This window comes from Vidua chalybeata, chromosome 3 (assembly GCF_026979565.1).
Source record: "Vidua chalybeata isolate OUT-0048 chromosome 3, bVidCha1 merged haplotype, whole genome shotgun sequence".
In the NCBI taxonomy this organism is placed as follows: Eukaryota; Metazoa; Chordata; class Aves; order Passeriformes; family Viduidae; genus Vidua; species Vidua chalybeata.
Genome location: NC_071532.1, coordinates 24,300,091 through 24,320,376, shown reverse-complemented (window position 1 = coordinate 24,320,376; position 20,286 = coordinate 24,300,091). Strand labels below are relative to the sequence as shown.

The window sequence follows — 20,286 nt, the reverse complement described above, 5'->3', positions numbered from 1 at the left end:
GGGGTATAATTGTATGTTTCCTCTTTGAATATTCACCAAACGGGGCACAAATCGTAGCTGCTATAATGCATGCCATGTTTTACACTGATTTTCTACACTTGGTATTCCCTAGCTGAATTGTTTCTGAAGTCTGTGGTGATTTTTTCTCCACAGCAAATCAGCAGTTTTTCAAGAGGTCTCAGTGCAACCCAGGAGTATGACATTTACTAATGTGTTGAGATTGAGGGATTCTCCTTTGTAGAAGCCAACACTAATAAGAAAGATATGGTTCACTGTCTTGGGTATTCTTCCCAGTTTTATTAATTAGATGGAAAGCTTCTCCCTCTGGAATACTGCAAGGTATTTATTAACACTTCTGCCCACAAACTAGAGTAAATTTACAGTAGTGGAGGTAATTGTTACATACACCGGCTCTTGTTATCAACTTGGCAGGGATAAGCAAAAAAACCCCAGAGGTTTAGATTATGATCTTTTTCATGATATTTTAATTGTGCTTCTTAATCTGCTAAATTAAAAACTATAGTACAATCTTATTCAGATCACTGGCAAAAAAGATCATATCAATTTGCAACAAAATGTATGAATGCTCCTATCTCTTTTAATTATACAAAGAATTTAACAGTCATATTCAATATGGCCACAGAGTGACTGAGATACAAACTCTTTCTTTTGCAGTTGTGTCATCTTATCCTTCAGCACCTTCACATTTTATTTCATGTCTCCCATCTTTTAAGACAAAGACTCCCTTCCCTAGATGATCTTTAGTATCACTACCTTCCTTCTCTCCCTTCATGTTCAGCATGATGACATAGTCCAGCAACCGTGTCTCAGCACAGCGATGACTGATAACGACCAGGCAAGCACTCCATAGTATCTCAGTTACTTTTGTGCTTTACAGAGAAGTGTTAGGTATGCCCAGAGATACTTCATGTATCCACGTTTCCCTCACCATTGCTTTCAGCCTTCCTCTTTTTTTTTTTTTTTTGCATTCTTCTGCTATCAGACCCTCTTACTCCCTCTGGGCACCAGTATGTCAATTTATAGTGCCATCAGCAATGCCCTCTCCTTAATTGGTCCACACTAATTTACCTACACTTTTTATTACTATGCAGTTCTCAGTGCTCTCAAAAGCTTAGAGTTGGGTTTTATTTTGCAATCTTTACCCTATTTCTACATTCTTGCACCCACTAAGTATACCTCAAATGTGCTCTACCATCAGGTATTTGGGCACATTCATCATTAATTTTAGAGATTACACAGAAAGCACAGTTGTGTTTTGTGAGAATGTACCATTAGAGAGGTCTAAATCAAAATTTTCACATGCCAATACTGCTGGATCATCTCCTGTTTCTTTGGCTTTCTCCTTGACCCAGACGTCAGCTTTCAAATATCTGTTTCTTGCTGATTGTTCTTTATGGTCACCAGACATTTACTGTGGCTTCCCTTATGGATGATAAGTGCCCTATCAGTGATCTGAGAAGGAAGGGGGTGAGAATTTTCTCATCTGTTCTGTCAAAACCCCGCTTAGCTATCCTGACTGCACAGGGCACAAGTCATTTATACCTGGCACTTGCCAAATACACTCCTGTCAAGGAGCAAACTAACTTACTAACATCAGCAGTTTTCATCACCTGTATCATAGGTGATGTCAGAAGCATAGATGTAGCATGAGGTACACTTATACAGGAAAAATATGAGGAAGAATTTGGCCTCCCAAATCTTCCACTGTCTCTCTCTGTAATTCTGCTGGAGTCACAAAGTCCTTCTCTTTCTCACAGTCTTTCTGTGCAAACTACAGATACAATATATATAAATAAATTAACAGGGCTGTTATGCTGGTTTTTTTTTTCATTTAATGTCTGAAAACAACAACGAATATTTTAGCCAGAAAAAGGTCTACATTGTCTATTCAACACTTCTGTAAAATATGTGAAATATATGAAGAGATAAACTGGCTGAAATATTTAGAAAATGATGGTGCTCAACTTTAACACTTGCTCTTCATGCTCGTTTGGTCTACTGGTCACTGTTGGCTAGTGGGCTAAGTATGAGAAAACATGAAGCCCCTTTTCTAAGTAGTTTAGGCCATTTATCCATTTATTTCCTTCATTTGCTTTTCAGAAATGTTGAATATACTTTGTAGACCTTTTCTTGGTTAAAACTGAGCAATACAAGAGAGTTTGAAATAGCTCCTACTAGGTGACCATTTTTCTCCATGTATTTCTATGGATGCAGGACTATGGCCATGAAATGAATGTGTCTGGCATTGCATTAGGATGAACACAAAGTAAAACTAGGACTTTGACCACGTAGTGCTGACTTTACAGCACTGAGTGAGAGGTGCACCAGTGCACCAGTGTTGTAAAACTGTAAACAGACATTGATATTATACTGTATGTATGAAAATGCATAAAATACATTTAATTAACTCTGGGCTGTGATACAAACTGACAATTCTCAACAGAAATTTCAAAGCTAAGCCTGACACCTTTCGAGTCATTTTGCTCAGTAAGATACATATTTAGACCAGATTTATATACATTTTATGTATTTTTTTAATATATGAAAAATGCATATTATTTACCCAATTGCCTGGAATGTCTTTTGGAGAAATACATATTTATTTTTAAAAGCAATCCATATATTATTTACTCAGTGGATGAGAATGACTTCAAAAACCCGTTCTGGTCCATCAAATAAATACATATTTATAAATGTTTTTTAAAATGCATATTATTTACCCAATGGACTGTTATGGCTCTGCTAGTGCCATACATGTAAATATGTAATTAGCCACATAATAAAAAATCCCCACAAAATTTCTCTGAAAAGCACTATATTTCCATGTGTCAATGTACAATACCTTTTCTATTGTTATTACTTTTCTTTAAACAGCAAAGGTGATTACCCTATGCTAATGACTAAGGCTTTGCCATAATTGAAAACCCCACTAGCTCTGCAATTATACAAAATGTAAACTTGCAATCTTTATTTCTTCCTTTTAAAATTAGTGTTTTGGAATCCTCATCCTGCCGTTGGTGCACCTGGCCTAGATCTTTCTGCCAACCCCATGGATGCTGACCAGACTTTGCATAACTGAACACTCCTGTCAGTAGGAGTTTGTTCTGTTCTCACACAAGCTCCTCCACACTGTCAGCCAATGCACCTGCACCATTGCTGGGCCATCCAATTTTGTACACTGCCAAACTTTACTTATTTATTTCCCTTCACACAGGTTATTTTCTGCAAAGCACTAAATATCCTCAAAAATTCCTTTTTCTTGTGAGAGTGAGGCCAGGATATGAGACATACAACTCCAGGATCACAATGTATTTTATTACATACTCCTGTATAAGTTTCTATTTGAAAGGATGTAGCACCTACCCCAAACATTTAATATTAACATTAAAAACAAGACCTGCCAGGCCTACAAAAATCGATGCACACTTTCCAACAGGAGTGAATAGTATAATTTTTAGTAGTTCATATGTGTACATGCTGTACTAAGTGTCACACATTAAGATGTAAATTTTATTCTCTGTGCTGAATGCCAGGTGATTAATTTTGATAGCATAGTGATCAATTGGTACAGGTGCTGCACCTGAGTAATGTTTGTTTCTCTACACATTGGTAGCAAAGGTGCAGCACTAATACAAATGTCACTTGTGTAGCTGTGCAACATCTCTGATTTCCTGAAAACACTCATACTGGTAGTTAGGCTGAACTGTAGAACTGTAGTTCTGCCAGTTTTTTCAATTAGATCAATTATTGATTTGATGAAGAAGCAAATTAAACATACCATGGTAGTATGTAAAATGGTTAGACAGAACATAAGGTTCTGGTGCTGAGCTTCTTAGGCACATTACCTCTGTGTGCAGCTTTTCCTTACCAGTGTCTGGAGACTACAAAAATGAGAGACTTTTGCAAGACAATTCAGCAGCACTGGTCTAGAAACTTAGGTATGGAACATCCAGGAATATATTCATATAAAATGCCAGGAATCTCAGACTTTGTTGAGACTAGAGCTACAATTACTTAGTTGCTTCATTAAGATCTGGCATAAACCTCTTGTTTTCACAAAGCTGCTAGAGACTGACACCAGTTTGGGGATAAAAATCTATATATACTGGTAATAACACCTTTTTCTTCAGAATAACAAGAGATTTTTGTTAATTGATGGTACATTTTAAGTTTAAATCTCTGGCATGTGGAATCAACACTGTGTGCAGCTTACAACTATTTCTTTGCAATTTCCTCTCATTAAAGAACATGAGTTTTGATACCAAGAATGAGTAACATGCAGCGTCTACCTGGACTTACATGTTCATGTTTTTACAACCACTCTCCCCACCCCTTTGCTCAACATGATGAGATACCCAAACCAAGTCGGTGTGCTCACTAGAAAGCCTCTTCACTAATTTCCATTTCATTCATTTACCAAAACAAATCAAACTGCTACTGTGAAAACTATCTTCTCACAGAGGAGACTAAAGCTTCTCTCCACAAATCACTCCAAAGCACCTGAGGTTCAGCTTCCCAAAAAAAGTTAGCTGAGAGAAACACAACTAACAGGATGCTGCAGCAGCAGGTACACTCAGGGCACACAGCTCAAGGCAATAAGTTTCTTAAGGTCAAGCACAGTAAGCCCACTGTCTGGCTTTGGTGTACTGGAAACCTACATTAAGTCAGCACAAGCCTACAAAATCCTCTTTTCTTATTTCCGCATAGCTGCTTGTGTCAGAGCAGAGAGACAGTATTTTGCACTCTTTCTCTCTCTCTCATGTCACTCAACACTGTAAGAAGGACCAGTAATATCATTTCCAACAGGCCCAAATTCCTGTTGAAATTAGCAGTCTCCCTGCAGGTATGCAATTTTAGGGCCTGTACCCTACAATAATAGATCTGTCAAAAATATCCAGGTAAAAGCTATGCTGCTTAAGATGATGCTCTGGTTTATTTTGCCACTCCTGCTGCCAGTGTGTAATCTTATGCCTCTTTCTTTCTTGAAAAGCATGTAAATTGTTGTACACAAATAAGAGTCATTAATGGAAAGCAAGACATCGCGAATCACACAATAAATGTATCAATTAATGCCTGGGATGCACATGAGGCAATCAATTTTCCCAAATCCCAAATCAATTAAAAAAAAAAAAAAGGATGAAGAAAAACAATTTGAATTTTCACTCCTCTAAAAGATGGGGATGAGAAGAGAGAGGGAGGGAAGCTGGTGCGCCAATCCTTCTCCCTGTCTCTCTTTGCTTGTTTTGTAATTACTAAACCTGAGGTAACTTGAAAAAACTGTGAAAAGTTACTCTGAGGAAATACTGACATTTCAGATTAAAACATCTGAAGGAAGAGAAAGAGAGAGAAATAATGCAGCAAGTGTTAGGAAACTTCTGGCCTTCAGTTTTACACATGCACAAGGTGCCCGCAACTAAGAAAAGGGGTAATGTTTCTCTTCCTGTGTCATTTTGTGCACTGATGGAAGTGATGTCCTACAGCATTTCAAGTCATTTATTGAAGTTTGGTGGTGGTAGTGGGAATGTTGTTAAGGAGAGTAAAAAAAAGCAATGTCCATTTGAAGCTTGTCTGTGAACTTTGCATGAACCGCCAGGAATAATGTAGTGTGATGACAAGCCAGTTATACCTTCCACTAAATTTGCTGTCTGGAATGAACTGAAATAGTGTTTGGTTTGTGTAATTACGTCCATCTATCTTTATATTCCAGCGGCATATCGCAAATTGAAAATACTAAAAATTGACTGTTGGTTCTGATATTTAATGATTGCCAAAGACAAGACGATGATTTATTGGTTACTTACCGATGTGACACATTTGCATCTTATTAGACGGAGATTACTATTCCTTAAAATGCGGACGAGGCCTGATCATGTCTGATGGATTGATTTGATTTGCAAATGTAATCAAACTAATAAGAGGGAAAAAATGAGCAATAATGCCTTGTTTTTCAACTGGCAATCACTCCCCTGCCAACAACGCTGATATCCCTGACTAAGCAGCCTTCACACAGTCTTCCTGTCTCCTCAAATAAACAAAGGGATGCAAAGAGCTTGATAAGAGGATAACGAGCCAAGTATGGATGTAACATGGAGCCTGTACCTCAGCACTGCACAAATGTATCAATGAGAGTACCAGGAGAGGACTCACGGTGCCTTCAGTTCTTAAAAAGCAGCAAGCAAAAACCCGAAGAGCAAAACTCCATTGCAAAAAAACCCTCCACTAAATGAGGGGGGAGGGGGGAAAACTGCATAAAAAAGATAGAAGTGGTTCTAATTCAGGGAACCCCAGAAGAGCAGTCCCCACAAGCACAAAATATACAGAATAAATACCTGGAATTCCTCAACCTGATAGGAAGCTAACTGCAGAATGTATTTTGGACAACATAATTCAAGCAACTACAATCACTGACTGTGGCCACAGCATCAGGGAACCTATTTCCAGGGGTATGCTGGATGCTGTTTTAAAATTATTCCAAGTACTAAATGCAGGGTTTCTGTCACAGCAAACATTCTACCATTCTGGCCAGATGCTGATGTTCCTGTAAGCACCGAAATATGGTTCTAGATAAGAGCAGACTCTTATTCAGCTTGAAGTAAATGACTCTAATTCTCCACAGTAGGATTCTCTTTCTCGTTAATAATAATAAAAAGAAGTACTAAAAGAAAAAAAAAGCTTAGTGCAAGGAATTGCACAAAGTCCCCTACCATTTACACAACAGTGGTAATTCAAGCAGAAGGCAAATAATAAAGCTCTGAGGTCCATACAGGTTACAGATTGTTTCCTGCATATTTAGGGATTGATCCAAAGCAGTGGAATCAAGGCAAGTCTTTCTATTGGCCTAAATGGATTTTCATATAAAGCTTTACTAAAGAGGGAGGTTCGAGCGTGAATGTTGACAGCTGAGGAAGTGATCCTACATATATTTGGGAACACGGAGAATGCTGCACAATGGAAGTGCCTGTGTAAATAATGTGATTGTACTACTTAAATATTTTCCAGACTGATTGCTAATTTGCTTCACTAAGGGATATTCGATAATGTGAAAAAACTCCTTGCTTTAGGGAACAGCCATTATGAAGTGTCAGGTTAAAAACAAAGTTGAATATATAGCTCCAATTACCATGCTCAAAGACCTCAAAATATTTTCATAATTTAAAGTTTTATAGCTCATGTAATTTATACTTATTTTAACAGTGGAAAAGCATCCTGGTCAAATTCCAATTAAATAATTACATTTTGCCTACCTAAAATTCTCACTGCATTTTTAATTGGATACGACACACTTCACTGCATCTCCTAAATTGTTTAGTATTGCCATTCAGTATATAAATAGCTACCACTTTCTACCACAGAGGCAGTACACTTGTCTGTGCAGCCATCAATGGCAAACTGGAGTTCATCTATGTTGGCTGCAGCACTGGAACTCAGGAGATCCATGGCAGCCCATGCTCCCATCACCCTGTTGCAAGCTGGTTTTAGGTGTATTTTTAATTCCTCCTAGCAGGTTCTTTGAAAGATTTTATGTCTGTCACTGATGCTGGCTGATTATGATACTGCTGGTTATGAACACGCTAATGTTCCTTGTCAACAGCCTGTCCTCTTTATCTTCTGAAATGCCCATCTAAGCCTCTTGTCAGACACTGCCCTCTGTAGGTTTATGGTACAGAGGAAGCAGGAATAACCCTGAACAGCAGTGCCCAGCTTGTCCCCAGTCCTACCTGCACTGCCTGTCTGGGGCACCCTGTTTACCAGTGGCCTCTCGATTACAGAGCCCATGGTGGGCTTCACATATGAGGATTATAGAACACAGCAAATTACTCATCACCACTGATGTGCAAGGTGCAATCCTGCAAACTCCAAATTTGGGTTGAAGATACTCAGCAAAGCATTCAGCATAATTCATTGATGGGGTCCAGAAAATATTCAAATAACTCAAAACACAAAGAAGCTCTTCAAAATTTACTCCTATAATCTCACTGTATGAAGTGATAATCTGGAATTCACTATGCATTTTGCATGTTATATCTGCAGCTGACGATTCACTGACACTAAGCAACCTGCTCCTGAATCTACCCAACAGTTAACTTTATCTCTGGGAAACTTCAAAGTAGTAAAGTGAAGGACAGATCACAGAGTAGAATGGCTTTGTACAAGAGACTGATATGGGGAAGGACTCTTAAATTCTTCTCACTGCAAGCAGAGTTAATTAATGAGAGATACAAGGGTCACAGAAAGTTTTATATGTTACCAGATATAGCTTGAATCGTAGCAAGTTTGGAGTCTAATGACTGTTCAGCAGGGTAGGCATGATGCTAAAGCATAGCCAGAAGAAATCTCTGGCTAAAAATACACCCTGCAGCCTGCCAGTGTCATGATGTATTTATGCCAGAAGTGCAACTTCTTTGAACAAATGTATGAGCAGCAGTCATTATCTGCTAAACTGTTCCCCCTTAATCTCTCCAACAGCTGGATGCATGAAAACTGTAGATTTGCCCCCGCCTCTTCTCCACCCTCACCACAACTCTTTGCTCCAGTGTTCTCACGCGTAACATGTCAGGACTTGCTGAGCGAGCTGACTCGACTCTGTGAGCGCCACTTCCATGGAACTTGGAGCCTTCTGCAACTGTAGTTGTTTCTCATTGCAGTATTTGATTTCACCTCAGCTGTTAATGCAGCTGATTGAAACTGATGGTGCACAACATGGCAGATGAAAACATCTTGGGGAGAAGAGTCAGAGCTATGCTGTGAAATTTCCACTCATCTATAATACATGCCTCAGAAGTTTGGTGTGGAAAATACCTTGGCCAGACCAACACATTCCCAGAGAACTTTCCAGAACATGTTTTCAAATGAAAGGCAGGTCATGTGTTTTCTTGCATGAAGAATCACCAAAATATTTTAATACTGCCTGCTATGCAGTATTAAACTTGGGGATGATGAATTAAAGTAACACTGAACACTGAGTCAAAAGTTACAGTCAAGTAACTGCTTCATCTAAGTAATTAAATACAGGAGCATCCAGTACCTGCACTCTTTGGATTCTGAGTTTCTTTGGATTCTTTCTGCACACACATACATGCCTGTATATTTATATGTGCGTGCATAAATTGAGCATTGCCCAACAAAAAAGCTTACTACCAATGAAGACAGGAGTTCATAAAGCCCTTGTATGATCCAGCTGCTGCAGAAGGCAATTACTGCAGACTCATTTTTTAAAAACTGCTGATTCTTATATCAGGCTGGACTGAGCCCTGCCATTACAACCCAGGTGCTCCCCTGTTATCCATACACTATATATAACCAGACCCAGGTCACCATGTGCCCTGCCAGAAACGTGCTGACTGGCTAAGGGGGTGTTGCAATTCAGGTAATTAATCCTATTCTAATGTAGGTTAAGCAGGTGTGAAGCCGAACTTATCCAGAGAGAAAGTAGAGGCATTCTTAGAATTACAGTATTTAACTGGTCTCAGCTGACTTTAGGAAACTAGACCATCCTGTGTCTCTGACCCAGTCATACAGGTGGAGACCTGTCTGCTCTAAATCCAATCTAAGCAACTGGCTCTTCCCCCCGCCTCCTTCCTCCCATCCTGGATTTACAGTGTCAATATGTATGACCGAGAAGGTGCTCTTTTCTTCCCCACCCAGAACAAAGTAAATATATTTTTGCTGGAGGCTTAGTTAGATTACTAAGTCAAATGTTTAGTTTAAAATGGCCTAAATAGTTCCCATAAGAGGGCTATGTTGCTCTAAGTTTACTTCTGCATTCTCAGTGTCTCCTATGATCTTTTCAGAGGCCAATTTAAATGACATATAAAATTGATCATCTTATCTCCAACAAAGCCTTCAGGAATTTTAGAACTTAAAAAAAAACACTCTTTGTTTGGATGCTCATTAAACTGTGAATCTGCTTGAAAAAAACCTTTATTTTTCTAGAGGAGACGAGTCCAGTAAATACAGAAGTGATACTTAGTGAACATGAATGACAGGCTCAGTTCTGCTGAATTTGTCTCTTCTGCAAATTGCTCACTTAAGGAATAATGTCAAGATTTGTTCCAACTTTCTCCCTGTGTTTCTGAGCAAGGCATCTTCCTGCCTTGCAGCCATACAGTACTTGTAAGAAGCTGGTCACCCTTGAGGTATGAACTGTACAGTTTGGGAAAGGACACCCCTTCAAAGACTATTTCAGAAGTTTCAATTCTTTCATACAGTGTACTTTTAACCAGTGGTCTTTTAATAAAGTTGAGCTAAATTATGGGGGGTGGTGATGGAATGATGGAGTAGTCACATGCCTGCTATGTCAGGGATGGCACTCTGGATGCTTGTTCCACTTGCAAAGGCTATTATTATTGAAGCCTCACATCCAGATTGCTTAAAAAAAAAAAAAAAAAGAACAGAGATTACAATAAAATTAAAAAGGTTAAGATACACTTAGACCTCTTACCCTCTGGTAATAAGATTAATTCCTTGTTGGCTTAGAAGAAGGAAAACTTCTACTGAGTCATCTGCAATTTACACAGACCTAATCTAGTAAACCTGTTTGTCACACAAGAAGTGGGTACAAAGGTGAGTATTGTCGTCCCCTGAGTGGAAATACTTGCTTAAACCTTGATTCTGCACAATGCTGCAGAGTCCTGAGGTGGTGAGTACACACAGGGGACAAAGGAAACTCTCAGCTCCCACTGATACACTGACTACTGATGGGGATTTATCCCTTCAGGGCCAGATCCTTGAACAACAGAGGCTGGCCACAGCACATTTGACTTGTACACTCATGACAACTGATCCTACCAAAGGCTCCTGGTCTGTCTCTATAGATTAACTGAGCAAACTACCATCTGTATTTCTTTTTCATTTTTGCTGTAGAATCTGATCACAGAACAAGTCCAAACAATTTCCTGCAGTTTTAGTTTGCATATTTGTACACCCCCTCAAAAACATCCAGATCTGCTAATGGAACAGAATAATAATTTTTCTCCTTCTTTTCCCCTCTCCTTTATTCCATTTAGCAGTGCATTTGAACACTTGCAAATATGAAAGGGGGCATTTTCAGCCTCCTGGTACTTCAGTCATGCAACATCTGTGAGCATACAACATCTCTAACTCAGTCTACAAGTCACCCAGGGTAATACAACGCTCTGGATTTTGCTGGAAGAATAATAGCAAATGGCTGCTATATAATTTTGTACTTTTGCATTTAAGACTCAGAAACTAGCCATTTTTGTTTATAGAAAGAAAATGAAAAGCACTGGCATTCATTACTGTTGATTTGCTCTCTTTTTATTAATCATTTCTTATTTTTAAAGGGCTACAGGAGTGAACAACATAATGCAATGGTAGGAAGATATTTACCAATTTAGCACCTCATTATAAAACTACTCAGAAACCTCTTTGTCTCTCGTTTAACATAATAATTATTAGTGGCAACAAAAGTGGGTCCCACACTTGCACCATGATTAGCAAGTGATGAATCTGGGTTGAATATATTGCATTTTGCTAAGTAAACCTTACTATATCCCAAACCCTCAGTCTGAAAAAACATCTAATTTTAAGAAAATAATTTATACTCCTGTTTAAATGCATGTTTCCAAATTAACCACTGATATTCTATAGAAAACGGCCTCTTTTATGCTTGAAGTCTCCAGCTGCCACACAATTTATATCTCTTTCCTCCCCTCTTTGTTTTTCAGCCATTTTCCCTGAATGTCAAAGTCAATTTAGTGCATTTCACTTTGCTGAATAAATCAGAGGCGAAATCCTTGCTAAAAGTGAAAATTTGATTTGCTAAAAGGAGCTTAGGGCAACTATTAATCAATATATCCAGAGTGTCAAAGCTAAGGCCATGATAGACATGCATTCATTTGGAGATTGGTTGAGGCAGATAAAGGGGGACACTGGGAAAAAAAAAAGTGCAACAGTCAGACAGTGTAGTGTGAATGTTGGGGGCATGGGTGGAGGGAGAGGACTGATTAAAAAAAAAAAAAGCAACAAAACAAGAAAAGGAGACAGTCACTCAGAAGGAAAAGCAAGTACTTGTACAGGAATAAAAGGTGAACTTAATAGAGACACAAAGTCACTGTTTAATTCTGATCTTGAAAGAAGACCATTTTAAATAAGGGATTTTCTTCCCTAAACCCCCCCCACAATGATAAAAGATAATGATTGAGCCAAGCTCTTTTGTTACCTGTTAATTCCATTTTTTGACTTTATTATGCTTTTGGTGATGATTACTCTTAGATAAGCTTTTCAAGAATAGGTACAGATTTTGAAGTCATAACTAGCAGGAGGTTCAGGTGCCTTTTTGAGTTTTACTGCACATTTATTTTATAATCACGTATAATTTTCAGGTGATGAAATGTTTATATGTTTGAGATTATTTTTTTCCCTTCAGTTAATTTAATGCAAGTAAAAAAATGCCAAAAGCAACTAACCTGGAAACTAAAGTGCTTTTTTTACCCCAGGACATCTATGTCTAGCATTATTAAAAACCTTCTCACCTCTCTAGTGCTGTCTCCCTCACTTCTGTACTGGAACTAGCAGACACATTTAGAGTGTGTACATCTCTAGTTGTACACAAAGCCTACTACTCTTTTGTACTGAAATCTGTTGAAATTTTGCCACTGACTTCAGCAACAGATTAATCAAGAATAACTCAGCACTGTATCTCAGCTGGGTATGTTGAAAATTTTTAAAAACCTGAACAGATCCTTTGGTTACTACCCTTGTTTTGTTTTGAAAATGCTAGGAGACTTGTTGACATGTTTATTCATGCATCATCCTACCTCTTCCTCCCTACCTTGCAAGATCACTTAACCCTTTTCTGTGATATTCTTTTCAAAATATGAAAAATTTAAAACTGCCACCATTCCCAGCACTTCAAATACCAGGACAGATGAACTGCTGGCATTTTAGGCACACTGCTGTCCCATTCTACTTAGAGAACCCTGAATCAACATGGTGATCTAAACCCAGGCAGTGCTGGGTGGTCCATCCACGCTAATGCTCAAAAATAAAACTGGTAGCCAATTGCTGATTTCTCATATTGTACAATTCAGTGCCAGAGGTCAAGGAAGTCATTTGTTTTTGAGAAACCTCTTGGCTGAAATCTCTACCCTCAAGGCCCAGGGAATGGCCTGCCTTAGATCACATGTCACACTAGTTGTGAGTTCAAGAACATTTCCCTCGCAGGGAGAGCAGGTCTGGCTTCTGTACTTAAAGCATGTTTGTAGAAGGAGTTAAAAGAAGGGCAGATACCAGGCTTTTGATAAAGTGTCCCAGTTAGCACTTTGAGAAAGGGCAGGATGTCCTGATTCCCCGGGAGGCTCAAGTTATTATTCCTGCCAACCTCTTAGCACCTCACAACTCATCCTCCATTCCATGTCACAAGAGCAGTGAACACCACACTTACATGCCCAGCTGTCTGTGGAGGGACAGGCACCCTGTGATGGGGTGCTCTCAGAAGCTGCAGGGTTGTGTCTGAAATGGCCCTAAATCCAGCTAGCAGCACAAGGGACTAGGGAAGGCTGAGCACAAAAAACAAATTTTACAGCAGCAGGCAGCACGGCACAGACATACAGCACAGCCAAGACCTGTCCCCCGTGCAGAGCTGAGATTCTCTATGGGCTGCCTCAACAACAATCCACACAAGTGATCGTGGTCAACTTTTACATACATGGGCTGGTATTTCTGAAACACATGGTGAGAAAAGGGCATTTTAGAAATGACGACTTGGCAGCAAATCATGTTCTTGTTCAACATTATAATGTCAAATTACACCCCTGAGAGCTGCTTTGGAAAGGAAAGCTTAAATATTGTCCTCCACAAAGAGTATGCTGGAACAACAGTGTTTCATAAAACATTAACACTAAAATATTCAAAACACTGTATTTGTTACATCAAAATCATGCCTTTTTTTTTTTTTCCCCAATACTAGCACCAGTGGCAGTATCAATTTCTAACTATTCCCTTCCTTGAACACTGTTACTGCTAACAAAACAGGGACAACAGCTGAAGACAAGCAGGCTTATTTTACTAAATAATGTAACTAGTTATTTTTGATGTATTAGTCTGATTTACTGTTTCCAAACAAATTTTTCATCTTAAGTGCAAAAAGTTGATTTCTATGCTCTGGTTGATGTTTTTTCATGCACGCAAATTTTGTAGAGAACATTTTTTCTTTAGCTTCCTGTTATGCACATTTTTAAGAGCTTAATGTTTGCTGCCTCCACTTAATATGAAAAAATGTTGCACATTTTGGTGAATTTCAATGAGAGAGTTACAAAAATCCAGCTGAAACCGTACTGGTACTGTGAGTAGGTATCAGCAGAAAACCACCCTAGACAGCAAAAGTTTAATTAATATAAGGCAACCAATGAAATGGAAACTCCCTAAAATAAAATGTGAAGGGTAGGATACTCAACTACCACAAAATACTGAATTAAGAAAGGTTTCCATATTTAAAAGATAGAATAAAATAGAATAAAATAGAATAAAATAGAATAAAATAGAATAAAATAGAATAAAATAGAATAGAATAGAATAAAATAAAATAAAATAAAATAAAATAAAATAAAATAAAATAAAATAAATCTGGCAGAGGCTTCCTAATATATTTACAATTTATTTAGGTTAGTTAATAGGAGTTTTGCCTCGTCAGGCAGGAGATGAAACAGCATCAGCCTCTCTCCCTAAGCACCTTCAGTATTTTACTAACGAAGTTACAGTACATCAGAATATTTTAATCTGACACAAAGAACAACAATAGATCTGACTGCTGGCCTGATAATCTTCTTATCACACCCTGTGAAACCTAGCTCTAATATTTGACTGAGCCTCCATTACTCGGCAACACATTCTAAAAAGGCCAACAATGGAGAGAGAATGAAGTGGAGTGTGGAAGTACCTCCATATCTACATAAAAGAGATTAGAGGCGACAGCGTTCCATTTTACAGCTCAATCATATTGTGTTAGCATGCGCTTATCCGAGCGCGGATGAAATTGAAAGAGAAATAAAAAAGAGTCAGGCAGATAGGAACCATAAAAGCGAGGCATGAGCAATTTCCAAGGATATAAAAGGATGCTAATGGCGGGGCCCTGTCATTCTTAAAAAGGGCTATTAGGGCACCATCATCTGTTCTTGTGCCCTTACGCCTCTCTAACTAAAGTCAAGCATTTCCTAATGCCATTGTGATCTTTTTCGTCTTCAGATAAGACATGGTCATGTTTCATAACAACACACTTTCCATTTATTTGATTTATAAATGCAAGGACACTAATTCTATTTACTGATAAAGGCTTTCCATATATATTTTTCTTTCAATATTTCCTTTTGTATATGGTATAGACTTTTTGTTCAATAAAAGCAACTATTGAAATATTTCCAATACCACAAAAATACTAATGATTTTATGAAAGGACTTGAACTTTGTATAATTTGAAAACATTTTTTAGTCTGTGACTGAAATGGGAAATGGTTGGCCAGGGCAGAATGAATATCGCATTGTTACACTTTTGTAGATAATCCTATTAAAAGGCTTTTTTTCAGAAGAGCAAAAACATTGCTTTGGTTTCCTCCACAAAGACAAATTTTACATTGCAATGCTTTAGAGTTGAGATCTTTATTAGTTATTAAACACCTGATATATAAGGGCCTTTAATTACACTGAACCTTAAGAAATCACTGTAGTAAAGAAAGATTTGCTGATTGCTGCTTTGCTGTGCTAGGCACAAATTCACTAGTGGTGTAATTAATCGACTCTACAAGATTTACACCAAGGGTTTACTTAGTCTGCCAAGCTACAGTGAACTTTTACACAATTTGCACCTCTTTCCTAATTCATCCTTTTCCCCATCCCGTTATGCTTCTGCCTCCAGTAACATTTGTTAGTTTCGCAAACAGACAGCACCAATGCAGGCTCTTCCAGACGCTGTTTTGTGCCAGACATTAACTGAGTGTAGCCAGTCCAAGTTCTGCCCTACTCCAACATTCAAAATCAAGCTACAAAAGATCATCATATTTGCCCTTCAGCATGTCCAGCTCTTTTGCATTTTGATTTTTGTGATCAAATGCCAGACAAGAAGCACAGATTTTATCACTGTCCTCTGTTACCTAAAGGCTTATAAAGAGATTGTCTTTATTGTCTATTATTTTTTTAAAATTCTCATTTGTAAATGAAATCAGGTAAGTACACCTAGCTAGGGTGGCTTTACCTCTGTAGGTGTGGATTGAGCTTACTTTGTACTAAAATGCTGTCTTGTGGCAGGTAAGTTCTTCAAGTGATTCAGATTATATATTTTCAGGGCCAGTTTATGGCATCCAATACCTTTTCCACACTAACCAAAGCCATCATTTTAAAGGCTGCTCAGTCTCATCCCTCTGCTCTTCCCATCCCTCCAAGCCAAATCCAAGCTCCACAGCATATTCACAAATCAGACTGACAGAAGTTCCCCTGCAACTGCTATGGAGCATGACTGACTTCTTTGAGAGCTACTCTATTTTGGTTAAGGTGATCTAGGTATCTTCCAAAGATGAAACTCAAACTAACCTGCTTAACTCATTTTGACTTAATTTGGGGTGCTTTATTAGCAACCAGTGTAAGACAAAGTAGCTCCTATAATATAGAGTGATGTTTAAATTAGTTTACAATTTGCTTGGGCTCATCTAGAACTGCTCTGAACAAAGCCATTCAGAAATGTCAGCTGTGTTCCTAACCACTGTAACAAATTGTTGCCTGAACGCTGCACACCTAATGACTTCAAATTAGCTGCACTGCGATATTGCCTGACAGTTCGTTACGACTGTTAGCAACATAGCCGCCGTATCATGACCAATAAATTGGTTTCAGTGTGGGCTGGGAAAGGGACTTCCATCAATTTGATTAAAGAAATTACTGTAGCATTCAAAGCATAAAGACAAACTAGTTTAAGGAGACAGAAATAAGTTAACTGTACCAGAAAAACACTGCTTGTGATACAAGAGCTTGTTTATACACCGTTTGTGGCACAGGGAATGACTAAATTTCAACTGACTATTTTAAAGTCTGTAGGCTGTTGTCTTTCCTCTGAAGTAAAAAAAAAAAAAAAAAAAAACACTTCATAAAGGTACAAATTATTTTTTTTCCTTGATTGCATTTATATTTATCCAAGATGACCCAGAAGAACTGGCTAGAACAAGGGAAAAGAAACAAACAGCATGACTATTTCTTTGCATTTTCTTTTGAAACTACAAATAAAATATCTTTAACTCTGATAAACAAATATCTGACTGGATTATTTATTCTACTATTAAGGTGTCCCAAAAACACATTTAAAATGAGAATGACTTATTACTCTGAGGAATGAAAGGTTATCCACTCTCATGCTTAATAAGGTTCCACTATCAAAATTAGAAAACTAATGAGCTGATGAAAACACACCAACATGCTCACTCATCTGCTGGACAAGAAAAATACCTTAAGAAACAAGAGAAAAAGCTGACCTTTTTCGTGTGACTTTACCGTTTGTGAAAGGTGACAGACTGAGAACCCTGGAGACTTCTGTAAGTTTGTCTGCTAGCCCAAAGAGCAAGAACAAACACCTCAGCACTGGGGAGGGGTAAAAATACACCTGAAATGATATCTGAAGGAATTGCTAATCTTCTGAGAAACTGCTTTTGATGACCCCCATTTTTCTTGCTAATAACATTGCCAGTCAGCTTTTATAATATCAGTGCAGTTATGTGATGCAGACTGCAGTCCATTCTGCGCAGATCAAGGAAATACTAAGTTTTAAGTGGAGACTTTTTGGGACAATTCAGTTCTTTGTACTGAATTGCTGGTACAGTTCAGTTTTCACACTAGATCAGTCAATGAAGAGAACACTTCCTCTGTGCCTTGCCAAAATATAATGGAATTTTTTCACCTCCTGTGGTCAGTAGTGCTGCATTTACCTAACAGAGGAGCCAGACTTACATTCAAATACTGCTGAATCAGACGACTACAGAGGAGAGGACTTGTATGACCCTTTATTCCAGGCTAATGCCCTGGATAGCAAGGGGAGTTTATCTCAATAATAGCAACACATGAAAAAAAAATCTCTAAGCAGCATGTGAAACTTATTAACATGGTAATACTCGCAGCAACAACACTACTACCTCCAATGTAAGATACAGGACCATCTAAACTATGTTCTGTGGGAATATTCTGGAGCCTTAGGAAAATTTTATACATTGTAGGGAGAGAAAAAAACAGTGTTTTTTACCAGCATAGAATAATGCACATTATTATTTCTGTACATTATCTATTTGCAATAAATACTGTATGTACCTGGAATATGTTTAGCCCATCCAATGATCACCACCAGTTCTCTGTCTGCCAGGTCACAAAGAGTGGTAAGTGCTTTGATGTCACTGTCTGGAACAGTGGGGTCAGGCATAGCATAGATCTTCTCTGGTTCAGCCACCAGCAAATGGGAGACAATCTTGTTATCTGCAAAAATGGTCCAGAACATTACAAGATCACCAGTAGCATCATTCTATACTTCAAACAGATGGCTCAGATTTCAAAGTGCACAAAAATTTGTCTTAATACACTGAACCTAATTACACCTTATTGTAACTTCATGACCTCCTACAAGTGGTTACAGCACAAACAAATCTGATCCATTAACAGTGTTTATCAGGCCAGACATGCATGTTCTTAAGATAATAAATTCAATAGAACACAGAAATACATGATCCCCTTTTATTACTGGAGTACAAACTTTATAGGAAAAGATTAATGCATTACAGGGGATTTTTCACGATTCAAACAGAAAAGCTTTGCCTTCATTTTATTACCTGCTGCTCACCCCACCCCTTAAAGGCAGGGGTATTTTTGACTGAGTAAACACCACATGCAATTAGTCAATCGCTGGAATGTGTAACTTCTGTCAGTGTCCCCAACTAGCATTCTTTACCTACAAACCCAGACTAATGATCTCCTTCTCATTTTTAAACACAAAAAACCACTAAAATCAAAGAGAAAAAAGAGTGTAAAACTAAGCAAAGTATGAAAGTATGCAAACTCTACCTCAGAAAACTGGTTTTGTGCACGGAATAATACTTTATTGTCGTCACACACTGCTTGTTTTTATCTATACAGCATTTTCATTCACATGTTAAATATTTACTTTTTTATTCAGTTGACTTGTGACATCTATTTGGAGTAATCAATTAAATTATAAGGAAAAATGCAGAGAGAAAAAAAAAAAGAAGAGGCCACAAGATTTACAATACAGTGTTGCTATTCTGTAAGTAGGATAAACATAATATGAGCACTATATCCATGTGAAGACACAATGGAAATATTTTATCTCTATACAGGAGCCTGATTTATTACTCTGAGAAGGCAGAACTGAAAAATGGGAAAAGGACTAATTCATTAAGCCTCCTAATACAGGGTACATTACTATACTTCCCAATATATTTAAATTTTACTTTTCCTGGTAGGTATATCTTTTGACCTCAAATGCACCATCAGAATTTAAAGCCCAAAGAGCACTCTTTAGTGATTTTACATTAATCTGTTCCCTTCAGCGAGACAAAACGTTATAAGGCCTGATATAAATGGGATTCCACTGTGAGAAGACACCAAGTATTTTCTGAGTGCAGAGAATGTTGCCAGAATTAGTATAATTTTCCCAATCTGCATTAAGTCACAGGACAGAGCACATTGTTCTCCTGCAATGGAAGCTGACTGATTTGCACAGCAGTGTTGATGCCTTGTGAAGGCTGACCTAGAACAGAGGCTAACAGAGTTGAAGAATAAAGTAGGGATTTACTAAAAGGCCTCAATGGATACACCTTGGGCAGTACAAGAGTCTGGCCAGGGCTGCACCAAAATGGACCAAAATGATCACAAAATGGATGACCAGTCATGAGGTCTCTCACTTTTATAAGTTCTGGTCCATTAGCATATTGGAGTTAATTGTCTAATTATAGCTTTAAGTCATTAAGTCACATCCTTCTTGTTTTTTCTCTCTTCAATCCACACTGTTTAAGCTCTTGGGCCTGAAATTTGGATCAGCTGTCCTTGGTCCCAAGCTAAAACAGGAATTGTTTTGTCTACCTACTCTGTGAAGAGAGTTTACCATCCCTTAATACGAAGCTCAGAACTACACTAAAGCAGAACAAAATCTGAAAAACAGAAAAGCTAAAACCTGAGGCATCAGTGTCAAAAAGGATCCCTACTAGTCCATGACATATTTCCATAAAATGCTCACTTGATTCAGATTTCTGATACTTTACTGCT

At 38.1% G+C, this 20,286-nt stretch overlaps 1 protein-coding gene across 8 annotated transcripts in view; it reads right to left on the bottom strand.

The window, feature by feature from the left end:
• ESRRG (estrogen related receptor gamma) overlaps positions 1-20,286 on the bottom strand; it is a 225,847-nt gene that overhangs the window by 29,492 nt on the left and 176,069 nt on the right. For all 8 annotated transcript variants that reach the window (XM_053938568.1, XM_053938563.1, XM_053938567.1 and 5 more), the window contains one exon: positions 18,322-18,483. In XM_053938568.1, the coding sequence (XP_053794543.1) occupies positions 18,322-18,483 (162 nt within the window). The remainder of the gene's footprint in view (positions 1-18,321; positions 18,484-20,286) is intronic.